This window comes from Haliotis cracherodii, unplaced genomic scaffold (assembly GCF_022045235.1).
Source record: "Haliotis cracherodii isolate W230 unplaced genomic scaffold, xgHalCrac1.p SCAF_19, whole genome shotgun sequence".
NCBI classification, from domain to species: domain Eukaryota; kingdom Metazoa; phylum Mollusca; class Gastropoda; order Lepetellida; family Haliotidae; genus Haliotis; species Haliotis cracherodii.
Window position 1 is genome coordinate 7,857,729 of NW_027266274.1, and position 25,642 is coordinate 7,883,370.

The window sequence follows — 25,642 nt, forward strand, 5'->3', positions numbered from 1 at the left end:
ATACATGGATGGTAGAAAACAAGGATATACATGAACGGTAGAAAACCAGGATATACATCATGTACATGGACGGTAGAAAACAAGCATATACATGGACGGTAGAAAACAAGGATATACATGGATGGTAGAAAACAAGGATATGCGTGGACGGTAGAAAACAAGGATATACATGGACGGTAGAAAACAAGGATATACATCATGTACATGGACGGTAGAAAACAAGGATATGCGTGGATGGTAGAAAACAAGGATATACATGGACGGTAGAAAACAAGGATATACATGGACGGTAGAAAACAAGGATATACATCATGTACATGGATGGTAGAAAACAAGGATATACATGGACAGTAGAAAACAAGGATATACATCATGTACATGGACGGTAGAAAACAAGGATATGCGTGGATGGTAGAAAACAAGGATATACATGGACGGTAGAAAACAAGGATATACATGGACGGTAGAAAACAAGGATATACATCATGTACATGGATGGTAGAAAACAAGGATATGCGTGGATGGTAGAAAACAAGGATATACATGGACGGTAGAAAACAAGGATATACATGGACGGTAGAAAACAAGGATATACATCATGTACATGGATGGTAGAAAACAAGGATATGCGTGGATGGTAGAAAACAAGGATATACATGGACGGTAGAAAACAAGGATATACATGGACGGTAAAAAACAAGGATATACATGGATGGTCATGGGGGATGGAGGTGGGATTGCTTGTCATTGTTTACAAAACATGTACAAGATGGCTGACATTGTGCTGCTGCGCATGCTCGTACCTAGGCATGCTGGGAAATTGTCTTATCTAAGTTACTATAAATAGCATCACACACGATACATGTATGTATAACTGACGTTTTGTCTTACTATAGATTCTTATAATAATATTTATACATTCATACACTTATCTGATAATAAACTGCAAGAAGATTGTATTCTGGTTAATAATGTTAACTTTATGTTAACATAATAATGAAACAGTAACTAGGATTAATGACATACTGATACCAAACGATGCTGGAATTAATCTCAACATATAAATATACTTGTGTGCTACATTTTGAACTCTGAAGATATGAGAAAATACCGACATAGCAGTTTAACTTATCATTATAAACTCACTCAATATACATCAAGCAAACCCATCTCCCCCACCACAAACGAGCTAACACTAATGGAGTAATTGTGAAAATTATCAAAATATTATGTTTCCATGTGTTAGCTTGTTGGGTTTTAACTACTGCAACCTGTTGTTTTGCACTTGTAACCTATTTTAAAGATACTTTTTTTCTGGTGAACACATCAGTTTATGTTTGATGAAATACAAACAAAATAAAGTGCTCTCGAGAATTCTTTTGTTCACTTTATATTTTTCAGATAAGGAAGACTGTAAATTATTGAAACAGTCTCGTCTGCAAATGAGGTGTGTCGGAGTGCGAGACTGTCAGATTAACGGGTCTAAAAAACACTGATTTAATCGGTTCCCATCATTAGTGTCGGATAAAGCCGATTGTCGGATTAACGAGTGTCGGATCAACGAGACTTGTCTGTATAGTGCTCTCCAGAATTCTGTTCTTCACTTTATATTTTTCAGAAAAGGAAGACTCTGTAAATTATTGAAAACAGTCTCGTCTGAGGACTAAAACAATGACCACTCACTGGAATGTATTCTTCTATCCTTCCATCATGATAAATGCCATACAACTTTGGTCCCATTCCCTTCTCTGATAGGAGAGCGAACACCACAGAGTTGTGGACAACGAACTCCTTACTGCTCTTGGCGATGTGTCCGTAGATACGCAGCAACACGCAGGTCGGCTCCCCAGCGTCCGGCACCAGTGTCTTTGGAAGGCTGCACAAGTATAGGAAGTTCGTGAGACCACCACTGGAAGAAGAAATAGAAAACTGCTGTGGTTATGAAAGTTATAATACTTTCTTTGATAAAAGAGGGCACAGGTGGCCTAGTCGTCTAAGGCGCTGCGATTTCACTGTGCAGAGTTGCGTCCCTTGGGCACACCAGAAACCTATGATTGTGGGTTCAAATCCCAGTTCGCCCCGATCATGTCCAACTATTTTGCGTCCAAGGGGATCCCAGTAGGTATTATTTGCATCTATTATAAAGTTTATAAGAGAATAAGAGGCAATATTTTCCTTCCTGTAAAACCTACTTGTGATATCAAAGGACAGGTGCATAGTTGGAGAAAAAAAATATCAAATGCTGATATATAGTTAAAAAAGTGCTGCCAGTGCAATCACTTCTTTAAGAATGCTTATGAGTGAGTGAGTGAGGTTTTACACCGCTTTTAACAATATACCAGCAATATCCCGGTGAGGGACACCGGAAAATCGGCTTCACAGGTGGGGAATCGAACCCCGGTCTTCAGTGTGACCAGCCAAAGCATGAGTGAGTGAGTGAGTGAGTGAGTGAGTGAGTGAGTGAGGCGAAATTGGGTTTAACGTCGCCCCCAAGATTATTGCACTTATATAACGACGTGCATGCACGTGTATGTGTGTGTGTGGCTGCTTGTACTAGTCCGGACTGATGCCAATTTATAGTGCTAGCTCACTGAGATACCATGCCGCAGTTTAACATGAATACCCCACTCAGACACAGTATACTGACTCCGAGCTGACCAGTCCTTGTTTTAGCCCCTTAATGACGAGCGCCAGACAGGGTAACAACAAGTACAATCTTTTAACGTCTCTTTGTATGACGCGGACGGGGATCGAACCCCAGACGTTCCGCTCTCCGGGCGGACACTCTACCACAAGACCACGGAGGCGGCCGAGTGAGTGAGTGAGTGAGTGAGTGAGTGAGTGAGTGAGTGAGTGAGTGAGTGAGTGAAAGTTGGTGGAAGTTGTCCGTCAGTGTTTACATCGTTTAAAGAATATGGTCTCGTGAAAAAAATATGAACGTCAAATTATGTTGGTCATACACTTATGAATGTCAATATCGCGGTCATCACGTTCTTACTATACTAATAACATGATAGTTGTTATGAAATAGAAATTCAAATTGAGCAACAAAGAAAATAATTTAGCAGGCGTAAGAGTATTCAGAGTCACTGCAATCATCACTTTTTTGTAAACATTATGGTTAGTCGATCGCGAGCTCAACTCCAAGCATGGTTGCAGCCAGCTTTCACAGTGGGGAGTTTTGACGGGTGGCAACAATAGTAAAGAGAGCTCCGTGAATGGGTTATCCCTGTGAGGAGCTTGGTGTGCACCCTGTTGGTCACATGTTTGTAACCAAAATGTCACGCGTGTCCAACATGTTGAGCCTATCCCTCATGGGTCCTAGAGTGTGACTGACTGAGTTGGGTTTAACGCCGCTTTTAACAGTATTCCAGTCATATCACGGCGTGTCAGCTTAATGTGAGAGGAAAGCCCCAAGTGATGCAGGTCTCAGGCGTTTACCACTTCAGTGAAACCCACAAGCACGAGCATGGTGCTGACAAACCAAGAAACATAATCGGGGCGAACCAGGTTTCGAACCCACAATCATAGGTTTCTGCACAGCGGTGTCTTGGACGACTGGGCCACCGTGTATCCTCATGAGTCCTAGTGGGCACAAAGTGTTGAAACTAATCTGACCCATGTTTAGCTGATATACATGGTGAGGTGACGCGAAATGGGGTTAACGTCGCGTTCAAGATTATTGCACTTCATAGTGACGTGCATGTACTTGGGTGTGGGTGCTCGTACTAGTCCGGACTCATGCCATTATATAGTGCTAGCCCACTGAGATACCATGCTGCAGTTTAACATGAGTACCCCACTCAGACACAGTAAACTGACTCCGAGCCGACCAGTCCCTGTTTTAGCCCCTTAATGCCGAGACCCATGAAGAACCGGGGTAGAATAGGTCTTCAGCAACCCATGCTTGCCGTAAAAGGTGACTAATGGGATCGGGTGGTCAGGCTCGCTGACTTGGTTGATACATGTCATTGATCCCAATTGCGTGGATCATGATCCCAATCACTGGATTGTCTGGTCCAGACTCGATTATTTACAGACCGCTGTCATATAGCTGGATTATTGCAGAGTGCGGCGTCAAACACAAACCAACCAACCAACCAACCTTAATGCCGAGCAAGTAAGGGTGATGACAAGTACCATCTTTAAACGTCTTTTGGTATGACACGGCCGGAATCGAAACTCAAACCTTCCGCTCTCCTGGCGGATGACCTACCACTGGACCACGGAGGCGGTATATACATGCTGCAGTGAGGCAGTGACAAAGAGTGCAATTGATGGAGTGCAATTGCTTCTGTCTCTGTTTGTAGATGAGACCTTGTGACCAAACCAGGGGTCCGGAAACCGTCATATGCGCCGGACATGTCCGATTGGGAATCTCAAATGTCCGGTCTAAAATATTGCTTACCGGACATTGAAATTTTTCTGTCCGGACATTCTTAAATTTTGACCGGACATGATCAACAGTTAGGACTGAGCAATTTCTGTCTGCAGTTGTAACACAATGAAGATTATCTACACGGACAAGCTTTGTTTGTTTTGATTGCTGTAAATACATCGTACCTAGAATGATAGTCCAATCGGTCAATCACTGTAATAGGCAATAAACTGAGATGACACTGATTAATCGAGGATTTATTACTGAGAACTTCTTGTTGATTTGAGTAAAATGTGTTTACAACTGTACATAAATACCTTGCATCATCGATGTACCTCATTATCCTCACAATGCTACGATACGTAACCTCAGTCAAGAAGCGAAAGCGTGACGACAGCCAGTCGACCGATGCTGATCAGTCGAGCGGATCTGCCAAACCCTCAAAGTCTGAATGATCATTTTGTAAGTCGTGGCTAACGACTTTCACTTGGTTGACATACAACGAGGATTTGCAGATTTTATTGTTTTCAGTAGCTAGTCGTATATTGAATCTTGATTGACCGCCATTTTGCTTTCTCGGACGATCGATATCAAATTTCTTTATGGTCAATAATTAAGTACAGATGAAAAAGTATTCAAATAACTACTGCTATCAATGATAGTTTAGGATTTAGGATTATATTATCTGTCTTGTTTTTAAATAATCTTTAGTTTCAAAAAAAAACTTTTCCCGTGAGGTCACGTGATAACCAAATATGGGATAATAGTCTCGATCCAAATGTTACAACGCGTACACTTGAGCAGACTCATGAATATTAATTAGACCGTTCACAACGTTGACAGATCGTAATTATAACAGAAACAAACGTATGTTTTCCATATATATCTAAAATGATATTATTTGTTATTAATTGTCCGGTGAATTAAACAATTTAAATTGAAACAATTCATAATTCATCATATTATGAATACGTAACAACTTGTAATTTGTGTGTAAAAAGTCGTACTAAAACACGCTGTTTGAAGGGGGCGTGGCATAAATGGCATAAACCAAACAGGCCAGATATTTCTATCAATCACATTATCATTAATTCAAGCAAACATCAGTGCAAAAATATTTGTTCGAGATATTGTTCAGAAAAATATTGCTCCTTGCAACATCATTGTCATGGAAAAGTTGACATGATTTCTTGGTGATTAGCGGCTGTGGGACAACATACATGTGTAACATTAATGAGGTCACTGAAGGTCTTTGACTCTGCCAAATAGCATGATTAGAGATCAATTGGCCATAAATCAACGAGCACTGGCTCTTTGTTTGCATTGGAACAGGCCATATTTAATGGTTTCTCCATTGTCGCCTGTACCATGGGTGTTTTACAAACATGATAAAGCATGCCCCCAACATTTTTCACCTGAGATCAGACTGGGTGAGCAAGACATTTCAAATTAGTGGAGAAAAATATAAATAAATAGATTAAAAAAAATAAATAAAAAAATTAAATTAACCAACATATCTTCTAATATTTCGGGGCACAGATGGCCTAGTCGTAAAAGGGGCTGCAATTCGCTTTGCAGAGTTGCCTCCCTTGGACACACCAGGAACCTGTGGTTTTAGGTTCGAATCCAGGTTCACCTTGGTAATGTTTCTTGGTTTGTCAGAACCATACCCGTGCTTGCAGGTTTCACCAAAGTAAAAACTTCTAGGACCTGCTTCACTTTGGGCTTTCCTCCCGCACTGAGCTGACACATCACTTACTAACTGGAATACTGTTCAAAGCGTTGTTAAACCCAACACACTCACTCTTTCAATGTATAGCTAGAAAAGTTCATGTGTATGTCAGAGTGACAAACAATAAACTGTCTGCTCCACTGCCATGTGAGCTATATATTACAAATTACTTCCACCTGAACTTAATTGCATATTGGCTATTAATTATAATGTGCTCAATATGCACTATTAAAGTATCAAACGTTTTGAAAATTAATTAATCAGGCAATAATAATCAATTTCACTATCCATTTTCTTTTCCATTAAACACAGTTGTGCAATGAAAACAGCTCTACAATTGGCAGACTATGTAAATTTGGATGGACTGCAGCATCTGGGATCCATCGACCTCTGTCCAGGGGATATACTATAGAACGTACCTCACTTGAGATATATTTTGCATTTGAACATGACCCGTGAAGATCCGGGTTGAGAAAAGGTCTTCAGCTACCTATGCTTGTCGTAAGAAGCGACTATGCTTGTGGTAAGAGGCGATTTGCTGACTTGGTTGATGCATGTCATTGTATCCCAATCGCACAGATCGACGCTCATAATGTCAATCACTGGACTGTCTGGTCCAGACTCTATTATTTACAGACCTCCGTCATATACCTGGAACATTACCTTCGTATCTGTAGCCTAGTCAGTGAGCCATAAGGCTACAGAGGTGCTGCTATATCTTTTTTTTAAAACATCTCATTTTCAAGTACATGAAAGCCAGCAAGAGATATCGGACGTCCATTTCATTAGGTTTGTGGAAAGTGTGTTTGCGACGAAAAAGTGTTGAAATATCCCCAATTTCCCTCTTTCCAAAGCTTACATTCTTAGTCAAGCAAGACCGTCCACTAGCCTCTTTATCAAAGTCTTGTTTCCTCCCTTGCCACATCAAGCCCACTTTCCTGTGCTAAATATGATTGGACTATCGCACATATCGATAGTCCAATCAGAGAACGTTTCACAAAATCAACATCCACGACTCGTACGCCTTCGTATGAAAGTGATTTACTGCTGCCTGTCTTTGTTGATACAAATTTGTTTTTTCATCTTTTAAAAAGACCAATGATTGCCTATGTTTTTGTGTCAGGGATGAAATCGTGAATGTTTTCGTTATCTGATCAACTAAGTTGCTGCCTATGGTAGTCGCCATTTTTGTGAAGCTATATGAGATAACGAAAAGTGGCCTTGATGTGACAAGGATAGAAACTAGGCTTTGATACAGGCTAGCCGACACACTTGCCTCGGGAAGTTCAGTCTCGCCCTTGGAATCGGTTACATATATCATAAATTGCTAATGGTGAGGGCTCTATCCTACATCTTTAATCTAAAGCATACCTTTTATCAGTAACATATGTTTTCACCTGGAAATACAGAAAAAAGATATTAATTCTGCAATATAAAATCAATTCATCATGCCAAATAGTGCTCCCCATAAAATTTAAAGCCTATTACTGCTGTTCTACTCGCAGCTTGGAGCAATGGCTGGGCTGGAATACAGTCGAATCATTAATGCGTAGAGTCGAGCCACCAGGCACACATTAGGATGGGCTGACCTATTTTTATGGTGTACACAAGCCCATGGCATATCATTTCTCAATGTTTACATTATATTGTATTGTTGTGCCTTGCTTTTTATTTGATCTGTTTGTCAATTTCAACTGAAACCTTGTTCTGTCTCACATGCATGGCACTCCTGTTGGTCACTTGTTGCATATGGGTGCTTCACGAGCTGCACACATGCTACACACCCGCTGCATATGGGTGCTTCACGAGCTGCACACACGCTACACACCCGCTGCATATGGGTGCTTCACGAGTTGCACACATGCTACACACCCGCTGCATATGGGTGCTTCACGAGTTGCACACATGCTACACATCCGCTGCATATTGGCACTTCACGAGTTGCACACATGCTACACACCCGCTGCATATTGGCACTTCACGAGTTGCACACATGCTACACACCCGCTGCATATTGGCACTTCACGAGCTGCACACATGCTACACACCCGCTGCATATGGGTGCTTCACGAGTTGCACACATGCTACACACCCGCTGCATATTGGCACTTCACGAGTTGCACACATGCTACACACCCGCTGCATATTGGCACTTCACGAGCTGCACACATGCTACACACCCGCTGCATATGGGTGCTTCACGAGCTGCACACATGCTACACACCCGCTGCATATTGGCACTTCACGAGCTGCACACATGCTACACACCCGCTGCATATGGGTGCTTCACGAGTTGCACACATGCTACATAGCCGCTGCATATGGGCGCTTCATGAGTTGCACACATGCTACACAGCCGCTGCATATTGGCACTTCACGAGTTGCACACATGCTACACACCCGCTGCATATTGGCACTTCACGAGCTGCACACATGCTACACACCCGCTGCATATGGGTGCTTCACGAGTTGCACACATGCTACATAGCCGCTGCATATGGGCGCTTCATGAGTTGCACACATGCTACACACCCGCTGCATATGGGCGCTTCATGAGTTGCACACATGCTACACAGCCGCTGCATATGGGCAATTCATGAGTTGCACACATGCTACACACCCGCTGCATATGGGTGCTTCACGAGTTGCACACATGCTACATAGCCGCTGCATATGGGCGCTTCATGAGTTGCACACATGCTACACAGCCGCTGCATATGGGCAATTCATGAGTTGCACACATGCTACACACCCACTGCATATGGATGCTTCACGAGTTGCACACATGCTACATAGCCGCTGCATATGGGCGCTTCATGAGTTGCACACATGCTACACAGCCGCTGCATATGGGCGCTTCATGAGTTGCACACATGCTACACAGCCGCTGCATATGGGCAATTCATGAGTTGCACACATGCTACACACCCACTGCATATGGATGCTTCACGAGTTGCACACATGCTACATAGCCGCTGCATATGGGCAATTCATGAGTTGCACACATGCTACACACCCACTGCATATGGATGCTTCACGAGCTGCACACATGCTACACACCCGCTGCATATGGGTGCTTCACGAGTTGCACACATGCTACACAGCCGCTGCATATGGGCAATTCATGAGTTGCACACATGCTACACACCCGCTGCATATTGGCACTTCACGAGTTGCACACATGCTACATAGCCGCTGCATATGGGCGCTTCATGAGTTGCACACATGCTACATAGCCGCTGCATATGGGCAATTCATGAGTTGCACACATGCTACACACCCACTGCATATGGATGCTTCATGAGTTGCACACATGCTACATAGCCGCTGCATATGGGCGCTTCATGAGTTGCACACATGCTACACAGCCGCTGCATATGGGCAATTCATGAGTTGCACACATGCTACACACCCGCTGCATATGGGTGCTTCACGAGTTGCACACATGCTACACACCCGCTGCATATGGGCGCTTCATGAGTTGCACACATGCTACACACCCGCTGCATATGGGCGCTTCATGAGTTGCACACATGCTACATAGCCGCTGCATATGGGCGCTTCACGAGCTGCACACATGCTACACACCCGCTGCATATGGGTGCTTCACGAGTTGCACACATGCTACATAGCCGCTGCATATGGGCGCTTCATGAGTTGCACACATGCTACACAGCCGCTGCATATGGGCGCTTCATGAGTTGCACACATGCTACACAGCCGCTGCATATGGGCAATTCATGAGTTGCACACATGCTACACACCCGCTGCAGTTGGATATGAAAATGGTGTTTACCCCTGCAATGAGTGTAAACAGGTAAAGCCAGTTTCAACAGTACATAGGAAATGAGCATGTCAGCTATTTATTTAGATCGAAAACTGTTTTTATCCAAAGCTTAGCAGAATACATGGTCTAATCTCTATACATTTAAACAGTCCTATAGTCATACAGACCCTGAAACAAATATATCCAATACAGCCCATGAAAGTCTATAATATTTGGCAAGTCTAGATAACTACAGTATCAGTATCTGAAAATAAAGAAAGCCACTAGGCTCCTTTTTTTATTTTATTTTATAATAATAATAATAACAACTGTTTCTTTCTGTAAAACATGTTCATTTTAGAGACTAGATGTTACTTTTTGTTAGTCTAGCAGTCCTATTATTACATGAATATAACATCTACCGTCTTAACATGAAGCCTTGTCACACAGTTGGAACTGTGTCATCTGTCCAATGCAACATTCTGTCTAATCCAATACAGCCCTGGATTGTCATATAAAATACCCTGTGTAATCCGACACCTGTCTAATACAACATTCTGTCTAATCCGACACAGCGCTGTACTGCCATATAAATATACCCCGTGTAATCCGACACCTGTCTAATACAACATTCTGTCTAATCCGACACAGCGCTGTACTGCCATATAAATATACCCCGTGTAATCCGACACCTGTCTAATCAAACACAGCACCTGGATTGTCTTTTAAATATACCCTGTGTAATCCGACAACTGTCTAATACAACATTCTGTCTAATCCAACACAGCCCTGGATTGTCATATAAAATACTCTGTGTAATCCAACATCTGTCTAATGCAATATTCTGTCTAATCCAACACAGCCCTCTATTGTCATTTAAATATACCCTGAGTAATCTGACATCTGACTAATGCAACATATAAATATACCCTGTCTAATACAGCCCTGTATTATTTCTATTAAACATATTTATTTCACCGAATATGTGAAGCTGGATTGGTAAACAAGTAAAGACTTATGTCAATACCTCTCCGGTTGCCATACAATGTCATCAATTAGAGTCAAGTCTCGTTAATCGGACACTCATTAATCCGACAACTGGCAATCACTCCTTAATCAGTCTCGTTAATCCAACACAGCAATCAGCGTCTTCCGTGGTCATCATGTATAATGCACAATAAAGGATAAATAAAAGAAAATTATTTTGCATGAAAACACTTGTTGACTCTGATTGTGCTGAAGTAAAATGCTGTAAGTAAAATTCAGTTACATGAGAGTTAGATGATAGTTTGGAAATCTGCCTGAAAAGCTGATATGAAATTATCAACAGATGTTAGTATTTCAAAATTAATCTTTGCCATGTTTGCTGTAGCATTTGCATTTCCATAAAGTGAGTGAGTTGGGTTTAACACCACTTTTAACAGTATTCCAGTTATATCATGGCGTGTCAGCTTAATGTGGGAGGAAAGCCCGAAGTAATGCAGGTCTCAGACGTTTACCACTTCGGTGAAACCCACAAGCACGGGTATGGTGCTGACAAACCTAGAAACATAATCGGGGCGAACTGGGATTCGAACCCACAATCATAGGTTTCTGGCGTGCCCAAGGACGCAACTCTGCACAGCGATTCGCGCGCCTTAGATGACTGGGCCCCCCCACCCATTTCCATAAAGAATGGAGTTCAGGTCATAACCTTTGGAGTAAAAATACATATTTTTGCTTATGCCGGTGTAGATCGTACAGGTAAAGAAATAGTGAAGTGCATCTTCATGGTGGTAGCCACAAAAACAATTTGGATTAGCTGATATTAAACATCATAAATATAGCAGCATAGTTGTCACAACAGCCAAGTCTCAGGCGACAATGCACAATTCGGTTGGACCTAGAGTAATAGTATAAATCATGTTGGTTGCAATGCTTTTCATCACCTTTAATAATACCTTATAAATTTTTTAGCATATTTGTATCAGTGAAATTTGGTTCAAAATAAGCAATAATTCCATCAGAATTATAATGGTTGGTGCTTCTGCTAACGGATGGTCTCTTTGGCATGTTAAGCCCCACATTATACATGTATGCAATCTTATCGGCATGTATTTCAGCACATGAGAACATTATCTCTTGTCCAAACATGGTCGTTGAGGCAGAAAAGCTGGGACAAGCATGATAAGAAGGTAAGTGAGCGCTTAGCCTTACAAGGGAGGCTGATAAGCTTATAAGGTTTATCTCCAGTGAAGTCATTGTATGGAACTGTATAGGGGTCTTAAAACAAACTAGAAAATATATATTTTCTTTAAAATGGTTAAACATGGGTTTGTTCTTATTACAGTCAAAACCATTTTGAAAATATTTTGCTGAAAATAATCTTCAACATGTTAAAACACTTTTTTGTTTTTCTGTTCCCTGTTTTTGGACAAAAAGACCAAGAAAGCTTGTAAAAAAACATTATTTGGTCTGAACAGGATTGGCCTGTTGTTACTGGAAATCATATTAGGGACTGGACTTTTGGTATAATAGGAAAGTATCATATTTTCCTGGACCCCGCCCCTCAAAAGAAAAATAAATAAATTATGTAACATTTTTCATGCCCCCCCCCCGCTCCAAATACATGTAAAATTTCCTCATGCTCCTCTTCTCCTACCCTCAACACCCTTTTGATGACCTCCCTTTTTCGCTGTGTCATTTTTTGTATGGAAACACACACACGCCCTAGTCTTTTATGTTTTCATATCGTGTCTCTTCCTAGCAGTGGATGGTTACACGGCTACTGATTCAGAAAAAAAGACAATATTTACACACATATACTTTCAACATATTTCAAGTAAACGGCTGTGGGTGGATTGGATGAAAATCATATACTTGATATATTACTGCTTTTGGAGGAAATTATACTAAAGTCTGAACTATTTCAAACTTAAAGTCTATCTAATTTTAGAATGAATGTTGATTCAAAACATACAGCAAATAGAGAAGTGTGACTATGAATAATTCAGCGTCTTCGTCTTCTTGCCTACTGGTAACATCAGTCGTATCTTTTCAAAACACGCTAAGCATGTTAAATGTACAGCTTGATAGTACAGACAGGTAACAGTACTCTTTTAACATATGTTCAACGCTATCATCAACTGGGCACTATAAAAGTACATGCAGCAAACAGTTATGACAGTTTCAGATCAACTGCATTCTTACGTAAAATATGCAACATTAAGACATGAAAACCACCATTACGGCATTACCCAATGAATTTCAAGTTGCTTGAATACAAATACTCCTATGAATCACTCAGCATAATTACCCAATATATCCTGGGTTTCTTAACAGATCTCTTTTCACTAATCAAACACAGGCATCCCATATACGTTAACTGTAGTCTACTGCTGCGAATATTGCTAAGGAAAAGGCGATGCGTCTTGCTCACTCTTGGTAATATATGGGTCAACACACAAACAGAAACACACAAGAAGTCAACTGAGTGAGTGAGTTGGGTTTAACACCGCTTTTAACAGTATTCCAGTTATATTATATGCCAGCTTAATGTGGAAGGAAAGCCCGAAGTGATGCAGGTCCCAGATGTTTACCACTTTGGTGAAACCCACGAGCACGGGTATGGTGCTGACAAACCTAGAAACATAATCGGAGCGAACTGGGATTTGAACCCACAATCATAGGTTATGGGGTGCTCAAGGGACGCAACTCTGCACAGGGAATTGCGGCGCCTTAGACGACTGGGCCACCCGTGTCCCCAGAAATCACCTAAAACCAGTGTCCAAAATAACTGCCTGCCCAGCTGCCCGTGGCTGTAACGTTTTTGTCTGGCTGCATGAAATTTTCTTTCACCAGCCTAACTGTAGGCAGGTAATTTTAAGACTATTTACGCATTCTGTGTTATTATAACTCCTTGTAGATTCTCAAGTAATTGTTTGCATTATTTCAACTTAAACACAATGTGATTTGACTCTTATGCTGTGTGCAATATTTCAATATTCATATTCATATTCAGGCAGGTAACTTTGAAGATTGACAGGTAAGACTATTGGCCACCTGCCTGACTCTCTTGTTGTGTCTAAAAATAATTTCAAACAGTGTTTGAAACAGCATTTCAAGCAGGATTATTAAAAAGACTCATTGGTTCAAAATACCCAAAAATAAAAATAAAGTAAAAAAATAAATAAAATTTCAATACCCAATGTGAATGATAACTTGAGTAAATACTCATTGGCTAAAGAAACTATCTGAGCCTGTATTTACCATGTTAACATCTTGGTCACTTGGAGATGCAATGTTGAAATAACGCAGGTCAGATTGTGTGAGTTTCAACCATTGTTGAGTATTGGTTTCACCATCGTTATTGGTTAGGGACTTGTAAATGAAGCCATGACAGTTATAATTTTTAATGATCAAAATTGAATTAGAATAGAAAAAAATCATAAACATGTCAAAAACCTTTTTTTCAGTAACCTTAAATGGAAAGTAATTTAAATCTAACATACACATTAATATTAATACACTCTGCAACCCAAATAGCATGCATATATCCACCAGAAAATATTGAATTGGAAACAGGCATTGACAGTTTTCAATGTTTCATATTATATTTGCATATACTCTACAATGACTCATCAAATTCACTTAAAAATGTACTAATTGACATGATTAAGAGCAGAGCTCCAGATAAGCTGCGTATCTGCGTGAAATACGCATCAGAAATGCAGAAATACACAGTAAAATATAATCCAAGCGTATCAAATACGCAACGAACATTACAGATACGCTACAAAAATAAAACTTGTGCGTATCATCAAAATATTGTGAAGTAACCCTGCGTATACGATTAGCAAATCAGCAACTTATTTTGAAATTATAAAGGGGCATTGCGTCAACCTTGCCAAACTCCACGATGACAGTTACATCATGATCATTTGCCATCACACTTTCTTGTGGAAGTATCGTGGTATTTTTGAGTCCTATAAAGCTCTCGAACCCACACGACACCAGTTTGCAGGGACTAGATGAACAGTGTTTTTAAATATTTAACTTAAATACCCACATGTATAAAAACTAGTGGGTAACAGAAATTTGAATACGCAGGTAGAATTACTGATACCCAATGATTTTAAAATGCATGGGTAAAATACCCACAACACCAAAAGCTTATCTGGAGCTCTGAAGAGATAATAGCTAACATATATGTCATGGTTTGATACCATGGAATCTTATCAAAAGTGCCACATTAATGAAAGAAAATATCAATTAAACTTGTAATCACTACTGTCTACACAATATATACATTTAGATTGTATATATGAACAATGTATGAATACAGAATAATTTAAAATTATCACCATCAATGATCAAATTGCACTAACTAATGATGCCTGAGAATATATCGTCGTCTCCTTTATTACAATAAGGCGGGGATGCTGAGGACTTATTTCCCCACGAATGTTTATAAGTTGTCGTCTATTGTGTCAGCATAATTGGTCCACGCCACACATTATAAAAGCGTCCTTTCATTGTTTTAGTTAAACAAATCTTATTGTCTAAAAGACAATCATCACTTACAAGCTGGAAACGTTTGGTTATAAACAATCATTTTGTGGTGAATAAATATTTGTTTAAATTGTAAATATTATTTTCCTGTAACCAGAATAGCATTTACTTCCATTAATGTGATAGTGAAGCATTTGAGACTGAATATTCATACATTTATAAGAAAAACTCACAGATAGATAGATTATACAAGCACTTAAACATGCTTAAGGGATAAAAGAAGCATAGGGATATATATCACAACGGGACATAAAGCTGAAGAGGTTTGTGACATGTTTGTCAATTTATGTAATTTATTTGTGGCAAATGTTACACAGTGTGACAGATCTCGGTAGTTTGTTGTTGTTTACCTATACCATGTATAGGGCCTTGCACGGCTACATCACCAGACTGTAAACATGTATCGATTGAGTACACATATTTCGATCAGCATCACTGCTGGTTATCGTATTAAAACATATTTGCCACGATCAGCAGTTATATCAATCCTCACCTCAAATGTTTTACAATAATTTCATCCTCTGTTATTTTGGCCCAGGAACCATGCAACGAATCTCTGCACCAGCTGTAGGCTTTGCGCCGCACATCTCCCTCGCTTACAACATCGCCTTCCATTGTCAACTCGCCTCTCCGAATACCGAACAGCGACGCTAGTATATGTAGGATCTTCTTCCACGTGCTTAACAATATAGGTAGCATAGTCAATCCAGGGAGGTCAAAGTTCGCGGGCAACACCTGGCCCAGATAAAATTTGATAAACACAAGCATGGAAATCGCTGCTTCTAAACCCGCATCACTGTATCCGGCAAGGGGAGTAACTCTTATGCCTGCAATTTTCAAAGAGTTCCAATAATGGCACCGAATCAAGTATGGTATTCACTTTCATTCAAAGACGATAAGTGTTGAGTTGACATTTGTTGGAGTAAAGTTCAATATTCACCGTCCGTGTTTTAAATATATTTAGACATACACAATCCGGAATCTGTCACGATCTTTCAGAATATGTTGTCAATTGCAGCTGATACGAAGTTCCCACGTGCTGTTGCGAAACAAGGCACACACCATGCATTGTTTATATCAGCTGTTTATTATTGTATGTTATTTTTAGCTGTCCTTAAAGATTAGCTGCATTTACAACAAAATCAACTGATAACGTTTCAAATGGAGCATATTTCTTTCCGTGTACCCTTAGGGTTCTTAGGGAATACCCCCCTATAATCAATACATGCGCAGAAAGTCATGACGCAATTTCACAAAGAGCTTTCGGCCAATGGCTATTGAAGTGTCTGAGTTCACGTGATACGACGTAAAAATATGACACATCACCCAAACCACGTCAATATTTATAACGTACAGGGATTGAGGAATGACGAATGTAATATTCATACCGGAATATATGTTCGGAACTGAGTTATTGCGGCGTACGAGTATTTTCAAATTGTGTATAAGCCTCACCACGATACTTTTGACAATTGTTTAATTTCCAAATAAAGTATCACAATTCCCATGTTAAAAGAATTTGAAAAATAATATTCACAACTGAAAAAAAGTTTATTCACCATAAAATGATTGTTCAGGATCGACAATGCAACTACCTACATTTATATATGATCAATTTGTCTTTTGGACAATGAAATATATTTAACGAGAACGTCGAAAGGATATCGATTTGGGCGAACATTTTCGAAACGTGTGACATGGACCTGTATGCACGGGCCAAGCTGACACAGTAGACCTTCTTTCCCGTCATTATTCTCATTCCCATGGGAATTCTGGGTGTCAGAGAGGGAATCACACTAACCCGCACCGCCCTTATAAATATGCATACATAAGATACTCTCAATTAATCAAGCCAAATATAGGTCAAACCGTGAAAAAATGTTCACTCATGTCAGTCACATTTTAATTCACACCTTTTTTCTCAGAGTACCTTTTTTGAGTATATATACACTGTGTTACCATTTCAGCTGGATCTCTGATGTCTCATAGTTGCTGAAAAGTGGATGTTTTTCAGCTAAAGCTGCGTCTTGAATCCGGGCCACCAACAATACAAATGCCGATACATGTACAACGACTACCCGAAATCATTACGAAACAATTTTTATTTGAGCGAATGAGTGTGTTGGGTTTAACGCCGCTTTTAACATTATTCCAGTTATATGACGACGTGTCAGCTTATTGTGGGGAAAGCCCGAAGTGATCGATGCAGGTCTCAGACGTTTACAACTTTGGTGAAACCCACGAGCATGGGTATGGTGCTGACAAACCTAGAAACGTAACCGGGGCGAACCAGGATTCGAACCCACAATCATAGGTTTCTGGGGTGCCCAAGGGACGCAACTCTGCACAGCGAATTGCGGCGCCTTAGACGAGTGGGCAACCCGTGCCCCCTTTTATTTGTAAATACTCGGTATACAGTGTAGATAAATCAAACTATTAATAAACAAATGAGCGCATTGTTTTGTTATTGTTTTTTGTTAAGCTGTGTCCGTGCACGTTTGAACCCGGGTTAGTGTAGAGTCGACTTATAAATGAGAATTAGGTGGTCAAAATGTGTGACATCGTACCCCGACGGTATGAACAATTTACATACATGATTGAGCTGGAATCTTGTTAACTGCCATGCAAAATGAACATGCTCTCAGAATATATAGCCCCCTCAAGATTCGGGTTAGAAAAGGTCTTCAGCAACCCATGCTTGAGACTAATGGGATCAGGTGGTCAGGCTCGCTGACTTGGTTGATGCATGTCATCGTATCCCAATTGCGTTGAATGATACTCATGATATCAATCCCTGTATTGCCTTGTCCAGACTCGATTATTTATAGAGCGCCGCCATATAAATGGAATATTGCTGATAGAGTAGCGGCCAACCCTTAAAAAGAGGCTTATTTAAGGAGTAACCCCTCCCCACAGTAGAACAAAGCACAACCACATGTTTCTTCACAAGATGTCATTTATGCATTAGAAAATGATGGTTGTGGTGATTTTGTTTGGTGGCAGACATGTTTTTTTGTTGGTATTATGCACATTTGTGTGTCATATTAAGTAAATCAAATAAATGGCTCTAAACAAGTCAGTTTGCATATTGCAGTGCTCATTTTATAAACAAAATCAGTGTGCTGACTTAGGAAACCTACAATAGAACAAATGAATAATAAGCAAAATTGTTTAAGTCGAAATAGGGCCAAAATGTGTCAAAAACAGGTAAAATCACTCAATTTTCATTTTAAAATTATTACAAAACTAAAGATAATGTAACCTCCATATTGACAATCATGTTGTGTGATATCTCAAACTCTGCCTGAATGCTTTAGGAACTTACAACAAAATCCACAATTAATGTAGGAATAATATAATGTATAAAATTTAGTAAATATGATCCCAACCCCCATTCCTTTTAAGGAAACAACAACTATATAACAACATATTTAAAAAGATACTATGACAATACTAACATTCTTGTTCGCCAATTTGTTTTATTTGAACACATGAATCGTTTAAGTGTCTTACAATTATGAGCTTGAGAAATTTGATTCATCCAATATGGCGGACAAAATGGCCTCCAAGATGGCCACCAATACAGGAAAATGACAATATTTCGTCTTCACTTCGGAATGTATGAGAAATTTAAACGTCAAAATTAAGGTTTCGACCAGGAACTCCATCTATCGTGTTATTGTCATATATAAGATAATTATCGCCTATGTTTTGTACTATAATTGCTGATCATATTGACTTACTTTGAAGTGTCAATTTGAAGCACATATGCAACTGCTTCAATATTGTCAGTAACTCATGACCAAATCCGTTATTTTTTCCAATAAAGTACAATACATTTATTCTCAGCCACCACTGCCACTGTCACTCAAGCCTTCAGGTTCATATGACATATGATATGTCACAGAAGATGAAATGAGTGATATATTTGCAGCCATTTTGTCGTCTGAAACATTGACTCTCAACATGTGTTGCTTGAAAGCATCCTCTATAGACGGGACATTGTAGCTGCCTTGTCAGTGTTGGGGGCCTGGACATAGTATAGGCCATCCAGGGTGTACAAAGGTAGAGCAGGCGGACGAATGCTCTAGCTGAGTTTAGGGACACTTCTAGGGGGCTCAATCCAAACTGACAATTTCTTCAACATTTCAACCTGTGTCATCAATGTCGAGAAAGCTGTCTTCTTTGAATTTATAACCAGACATCATCATAAGCATATCACGTGTCACAATGTTCTTCTAGATCACGATTACCAGCGTGCAACCGCCTTTCACGATTTACATACAAATAAATAACAGAAAACCCAGTCTCGATTATCTTAGCTCAATGCAATTACTCCATTGACGACAGTAGACGTATGTGAACGTACCTCGTGTTGACTAGCGAGCGGGAGGGGGGGGGGGGGGGGGGGGGGGACTAATGAATGACACATTGTTACAGTCTATAAATCTGGTAACATCTTATAGACGCGACCCTTAAAATTCAGTATTGCAGCAGATCACAGAACAAAATATTTTTTAAAAAGTTATTAAACGTCAACACCAGAGAGCAACCAGCCTCGATTATCCACCAATACAGATTCCTTTGGGCGTAACAGCCAAATAGCCGTGACAATTATATTAATGGATCACTGAAATGGGTGAAAAAGGTAAACATGTCCTGTCCTACCGGTAACACCTGCCACACACAAAATTTGCATAAAGGTAAGCATTGTATGTTGCCTCCCATGCTACGGTTGTCTTTAAAGAGACCAGAGAATCAAGTAATGGACAAGACAGAAACTCCAGTGAACCATAGTGTATTTACTGCTTTTTATGGAAACTGAAAACCGATATGTTAATCTTAATTACGTCTGCCAAGTGTGTTTGGAACGCAGCATGGCTACACAGCCACACTATTTTATTTTTATGCCATGAGTAAAGATATTTCTCGGTTATATCTCGATCATATTTATCTGTTGTTTTATTTTTGACTACATTTGACAGTCTGGTCATACCGAACTGTACGCGGTTTGTGGTTTAAGTGACGTCCTCTTATGAAGAATCATGTATGGAATTACAAATATAATCATATAGTACACTCCTTGGGTATTGAGAGCAATAATGTATTCATAAATATTCTGATACATGTCAGATTATGAGGTTTAGGTACCTTTATGTAGTCTTTGAGTGGCATTTTGAAGTGATACTCATAAGAGAATTTATGGATGCCAACTTCTTTATTAAGAGGAACGCAACATTTCGGAGTATATACTTACTCCTTCATCAGGTGAATACATGCTATGGGCCAGAAAACATATAAATGGGGGGTGGTCGGGTAGCCTAGTGGTTAAAGCCTTCGTTCGTCACACCGAAGACCCGGGTTCGATTCCCGACATGGGTACAATGTGTGAAGCCCATTTCTGGTGTCCCTCGCCGTGATATTGCTGGAATATTGCTAAAAGCGGCGTAAAACCATACTCACTCACTATAAATGGACCTGTAAGAACACAAGTAATAAGAGAACAAAGGTGGAAACTCAACAAGGGAAGCCAACAGTTAATTGGCGCTGACAGGTGATTGGCAATGGACAAATGGAAGCCAACACTGAGCTGTTAAAAAGCGCTGATAGGTGACAGCCGGACTTAAATTATCACTGATTGGTAAAAGGCAATGGACAATGGGCAAACGGGAGGCAGGGGCTAATTAACACTGATAGGTAATAGCAATAAAAAATGTCAATGGACAAATGGAAGCCAGCTGAATAATTAGCACAGACAATAATCAAAGCAATAAGTCCCAAGCACTGAGCAGATAGGTTCCCTGGTCACGGTTTATGGCTGGCTGGTGTAGTTTCTTCTTGTAGTTTTCTTGGTCGTCCGTTGTTGGTAGACAGGGCCCTGTTCCACAAAGCGATCTTAGTGCTACGACTGTTGTAAGTCTATGTTAAAGTATGGGAGTTACGATCGACTTAGCGCTAAGACCGCTTTGTGGAACGGGGCCCAGGACTGGTTTTGGTTCTTGATGATGTGTTCGGTAATAGCGGATTTCAGGTCTAGTCTGTTGACAGAGGTCTGATGTTCTCTGAGTCTGCCTTTGAGGAATCTGAGAGTTTCTCCAATGCACTGGTGGCCACAGTTGCAGGGGATCTGGTATATACATCCTCCGGGGTCGGGACTTGCGCTGCTGGTGCCTAAGCCATTAGTTCGGAGACTGTTAACTGTTCCATGTGTCTATTGCTGATCACCTATCAGCGCCAATTAACCATTGGCTTCCCTTGTGAAGTTTCCACCTTTATTATCTTATTACTTTCTTCTTACAGGAAACTATATATGTTCTCTGCTTCATAGCATTAATTCACCTGACGAAGGAGTAAGTCTATGCTCTGAAACGTTGTATGGGTAGAGGCATGTCGGCAGTTTGAGGGTCTGGCCACTACTCTATGAGTGCGGCGTTAAACAAAAAAACAAAACAAAACAAAACAAAACAAAACAAAACAAAACAAAACAAAACAAAACAAAACAAAACAAGGATCTCTGTATTCGCTTCACCTGATTGTGCCCTGTGCCCTGGACTCAGGGCCACGTGCCACGTACCCCGACTGTATCGATTATCGTAATATTGGGATCAATCTCATTAAAATCAGATCTTAGTTCTCGCTACCGATAAACAAAGATCTGAGGGCATCCCATTACGGGTCAAGTCAGACCGACCTTGCGCGAACTTTGACCGACCAATGGAATGACCAGTCAGAAGGCAGCTTTCTCGTGTTTTACGGCACTAATTTCAAATTGGCGACTACGCTTCGAAACATATTTTGACAAATTCTCGATTACAATTTTGAAACCTGATCAAAAGAACATTCTGGGATGGCTAATAGATGGTCTAGATTGTATGGATTCAGACGTTAAACCCGTAACTATCGTTCAGAGTTAAAGTTTTAGAGGTTGCATGATTAGACATCACTGTCACTTTCACAATCTGGTAAGCGATGCTCTGATAAGTCGGATGAAAGGTCGTTCTGACGTGAACACTAATGGGATGTCCTAAGATCATTGTTTAGCGGTAGCGAGAACTGAGGTCTGATTGTATTGGGATTGCTATGCTCCAGTTGGAACGAGTCAAAGTGGCATGTTTTCATAAATGTGTCTGTTTAGCTTAATGGCAATGAACGTTGGTACACAAATATGTTGGTTGTCGTTCTCCTGTACTCGTACAACCCCTGCCGCTATCTTGGCGGTCTTTCAATAGTTGAGTAAACATGATGATGGCCCTGCCCCTATAGGTATGTGTAGCGTCCAACCGCGGACAACACTTTTATAAGTTTATCGTCGTTCAGAAAATAAGATTTTTAAACATAGCAAATGAAGTCATTGGTTAAAGCTAACTCTTCCGAGGAAGGTGTACATCTTGGATTATATACCACTCAACCTTTGATAGGGATAATCAGATGTGTATTTATAAACACTTGACATAACATGAGAATCAGTTTTGTGTGTCATGTAAAGATAATAAATATTCCTATCAAAAGTTGAGTTGTATATATATATATACTTGACGCAAGAGGGTAGGGATTATTAATTTTGGGGGCATATTTTGTTGTAGTGAAGAATAAAATATCCCATAAAATATTCATGATCCTCATTTTTTATGTTCATATGTTCAGTATATATTATGTACTCGACGCAACTTGTGAATGAAGGTTTATGAGAACGCCGCACTCAGCAATATTCCAGCTATATGAGGGCGGTCTGTAAATAATCGAGTCTAGACCAGACAATCCAGTGATTGACATCATGAGCATCGATCTACGCTGTTGGGATACGATGACACGCATCAACCAAGTCAGCGAGCCTGACCACCCGATCCCGTTAGTCGACTCTTACGACAACTTTTGTCGCCTCTTACGACAAGCATGGGTTGCTGACGTTATGAATGATATAGTGTAAACCATTTCAATACTTATCCTTAAAACTATATTTTTGCAAAATCCCAAATTGTTTCAATAGGAGAAGAAAGAATAATAATATTTTATTATAGTGTCTCACATTTTACATGCCCGGTCTGATTGGCCAGTAATAGTCAGTTTAAAATACTATTTTAAAATATATTGAAATAAATGAAGACATAGAAATGGTTCCTCTGAAATAACCTAAACGCACACCCACGAGCATACACAGGCAAACGCGCATACGTGGGCTGGTCAAAACGTTCATAGCCTAACAAACAAAACCAATTGTGAAAGTGTTACCAATTTTATTTTTCATCATAATCTCCCTGCTTTTCAATGCACTTCTCATATTGAGAGTGGAGCTTTTCAAGAAATTTTCTGAAGCCACCCTGAAAAAACCCATAAACGGCAGCTTTGAGGACATCGTTGTCGTCATAACGCTTTCCATGAAGATATTCTTTCAGTTTAGGAAACAGGTGGAAATCACTTGGTACCAGGTCTGGCGAGTATGGAGGGTGAAGAATCTCTTCGAGTACTTTTCTCTAAAGTAAAAAAAAACACTTGCTGACTGCTCGGTACTCTTTCTTTTCCATTTCTGTGTCCATTTGGACCCCTATCACATTCAACTGACTGTCACCAGTATATAAACGGCCTCAATGGACCAAATACACTTGCACTGAACTACTCAAACAGTGTACTACATTGACTAGTTCCTTTTGTTATCGCCCATAGTCGAAAGTTAGTCAGGCTAAGAAATTTGGACCAGCCCTCGTCCACGGGCGCTCAGAGGTAAACGCACTCCAACAGGCGTACTCAGGTAAACGCACACCCACGGGCGTACACAGGTAACGCACACCCACGGGCGTACACAGGTAACGCACACCCACGGGCGTACACAGGTAAACGCACACCCACGGGCGTACACAGGTAACGCACACCCACGAGCGTACACAGGTAAACGCACACCCACGGGCGTACTCAGGTAAACGCACACCCACGGGCGTACAAAGGTAACGCACACCCACGGGCGTACACAGGTAAACGCACACCCACTGGCGTACACAGGTAAATGCACACAACACAGTAAATATCCCCCCTCGTAAACTCATGCCGACCTACATGCCTTTAAACTGACACAAGACGACTTATCATGTGCTCTTGTAAGAGTGAATATTATCCTACCCTATTTTTATCCCGGGGATGAAATTCTCTAGTGTCAGGATAATTTTCTCCCGAGTGAATTTGAACCCATACCAGTGTTTCTAAACCTATCCTATATTCTAGAGTAAAACTTCTCCCGGGATAATATTTAGGTAGGATATAGTCCTCGCTTACACTCTCTCTGAAGGTACATGTTCACATCACAGTTTTGGCATCCATGATCCTAAAACTACGGAAACCTTTTACGGCCATTTGTATTTTTTCTCTCTCGATACTATCTTTAAATTTCAAGATATTAAGTTGAAATATCAAGATACTAAGCTGAAATTTCAAGATACTAAGATACTAAGATGATTATCTTGAAATTTCAACTTCGTTTCTTGAATATTGACCTCAGTATCTTCAAATGTCAACTTAGTTTCTTGAAATTTCAAGACCCCCTCCCACCCCCCCCCCCCCCCCCCCCCCCACCCCCAAACAAAAAAACAAAACAAAAAACAAAAAAACAAACAAAACCAAAACCAAAACAACAACAAATGGCCCTAAAAGACTTTCATAGAAAACACAGGCCTGCTGTGACAACCACCAGCTGATCATTCACCAACATACAGGGGCAGACAACCCGACCTTCTTGCAGTCGATTGCTCACACTTGATGTCACACAAAGAACGCCCCACACATTATGAAAAAAAACACATTCTCCGATTCATTTCTTTTCCTGCATAACTCCACCCCTGAATCCAAACATCCATCTCCTTGAGTGCATCCAGCCAGCCAGCCATATAATAAGTGAGCTGAAATTCTATCTCCTTTGTCTGTTTAATATATTCAGCAAACATTCGACGTATCCCCTCTAATCATAAGCCCCCTCCGGACAGGACACTTAATCCCCAGGGCTATCTGTAAATGTAAACACCTCTTCACGTCGACGGATCTTACGTGTGCACATGCACGTGGGACACTGATCTTGCCTTACGTTATGTAATACCTCGATCTCCAAAACCTGTCTGACATAGTCAATCAGTGTGTTTGTTTGTTTGTTTGTTTGTTTGTTTGTTTGATGTTTAACGCCACACTCAGCAATATTCACACTATATGACAACTGTCTGTAAAGAATGGAGTCTTG

The 25,642-nt window shown here is 40.4% G+C and overlaps 1 protein-coding gene across 1 annotated transcript in view; it reads right to left on the reverse strand.

The window, feature by feature from the left end:
- The window catches only part of LOC139466725 (choline/ethanolamine kinase-like), a 41,125-nt gene extending 24,512 nt beyond the window's left edge, over positions 1-16,613 (reverse strand). Inside the window, exons 1-2 of the mRNA XM_071248382.1 lie at positions 15,920-16,613; positions 1,684-1,909 (exon numbers count right to left, since the gene is read on the reverse strand). Of these exons, the coding sequence (XP_071104483.1) occupies positions 1,684-1,909; positions 15,920-16,194 (501 nt within the window). The 5' untranslated portion in view covers positions 16,195-16,613. The remainder of the gene's footprint in view (positions 1-1,683; positions 1,910-15,919) is intronic.
- Between the last annotated feature and the right edge of the window lie 9,029 nt (positions 16,614-25,642).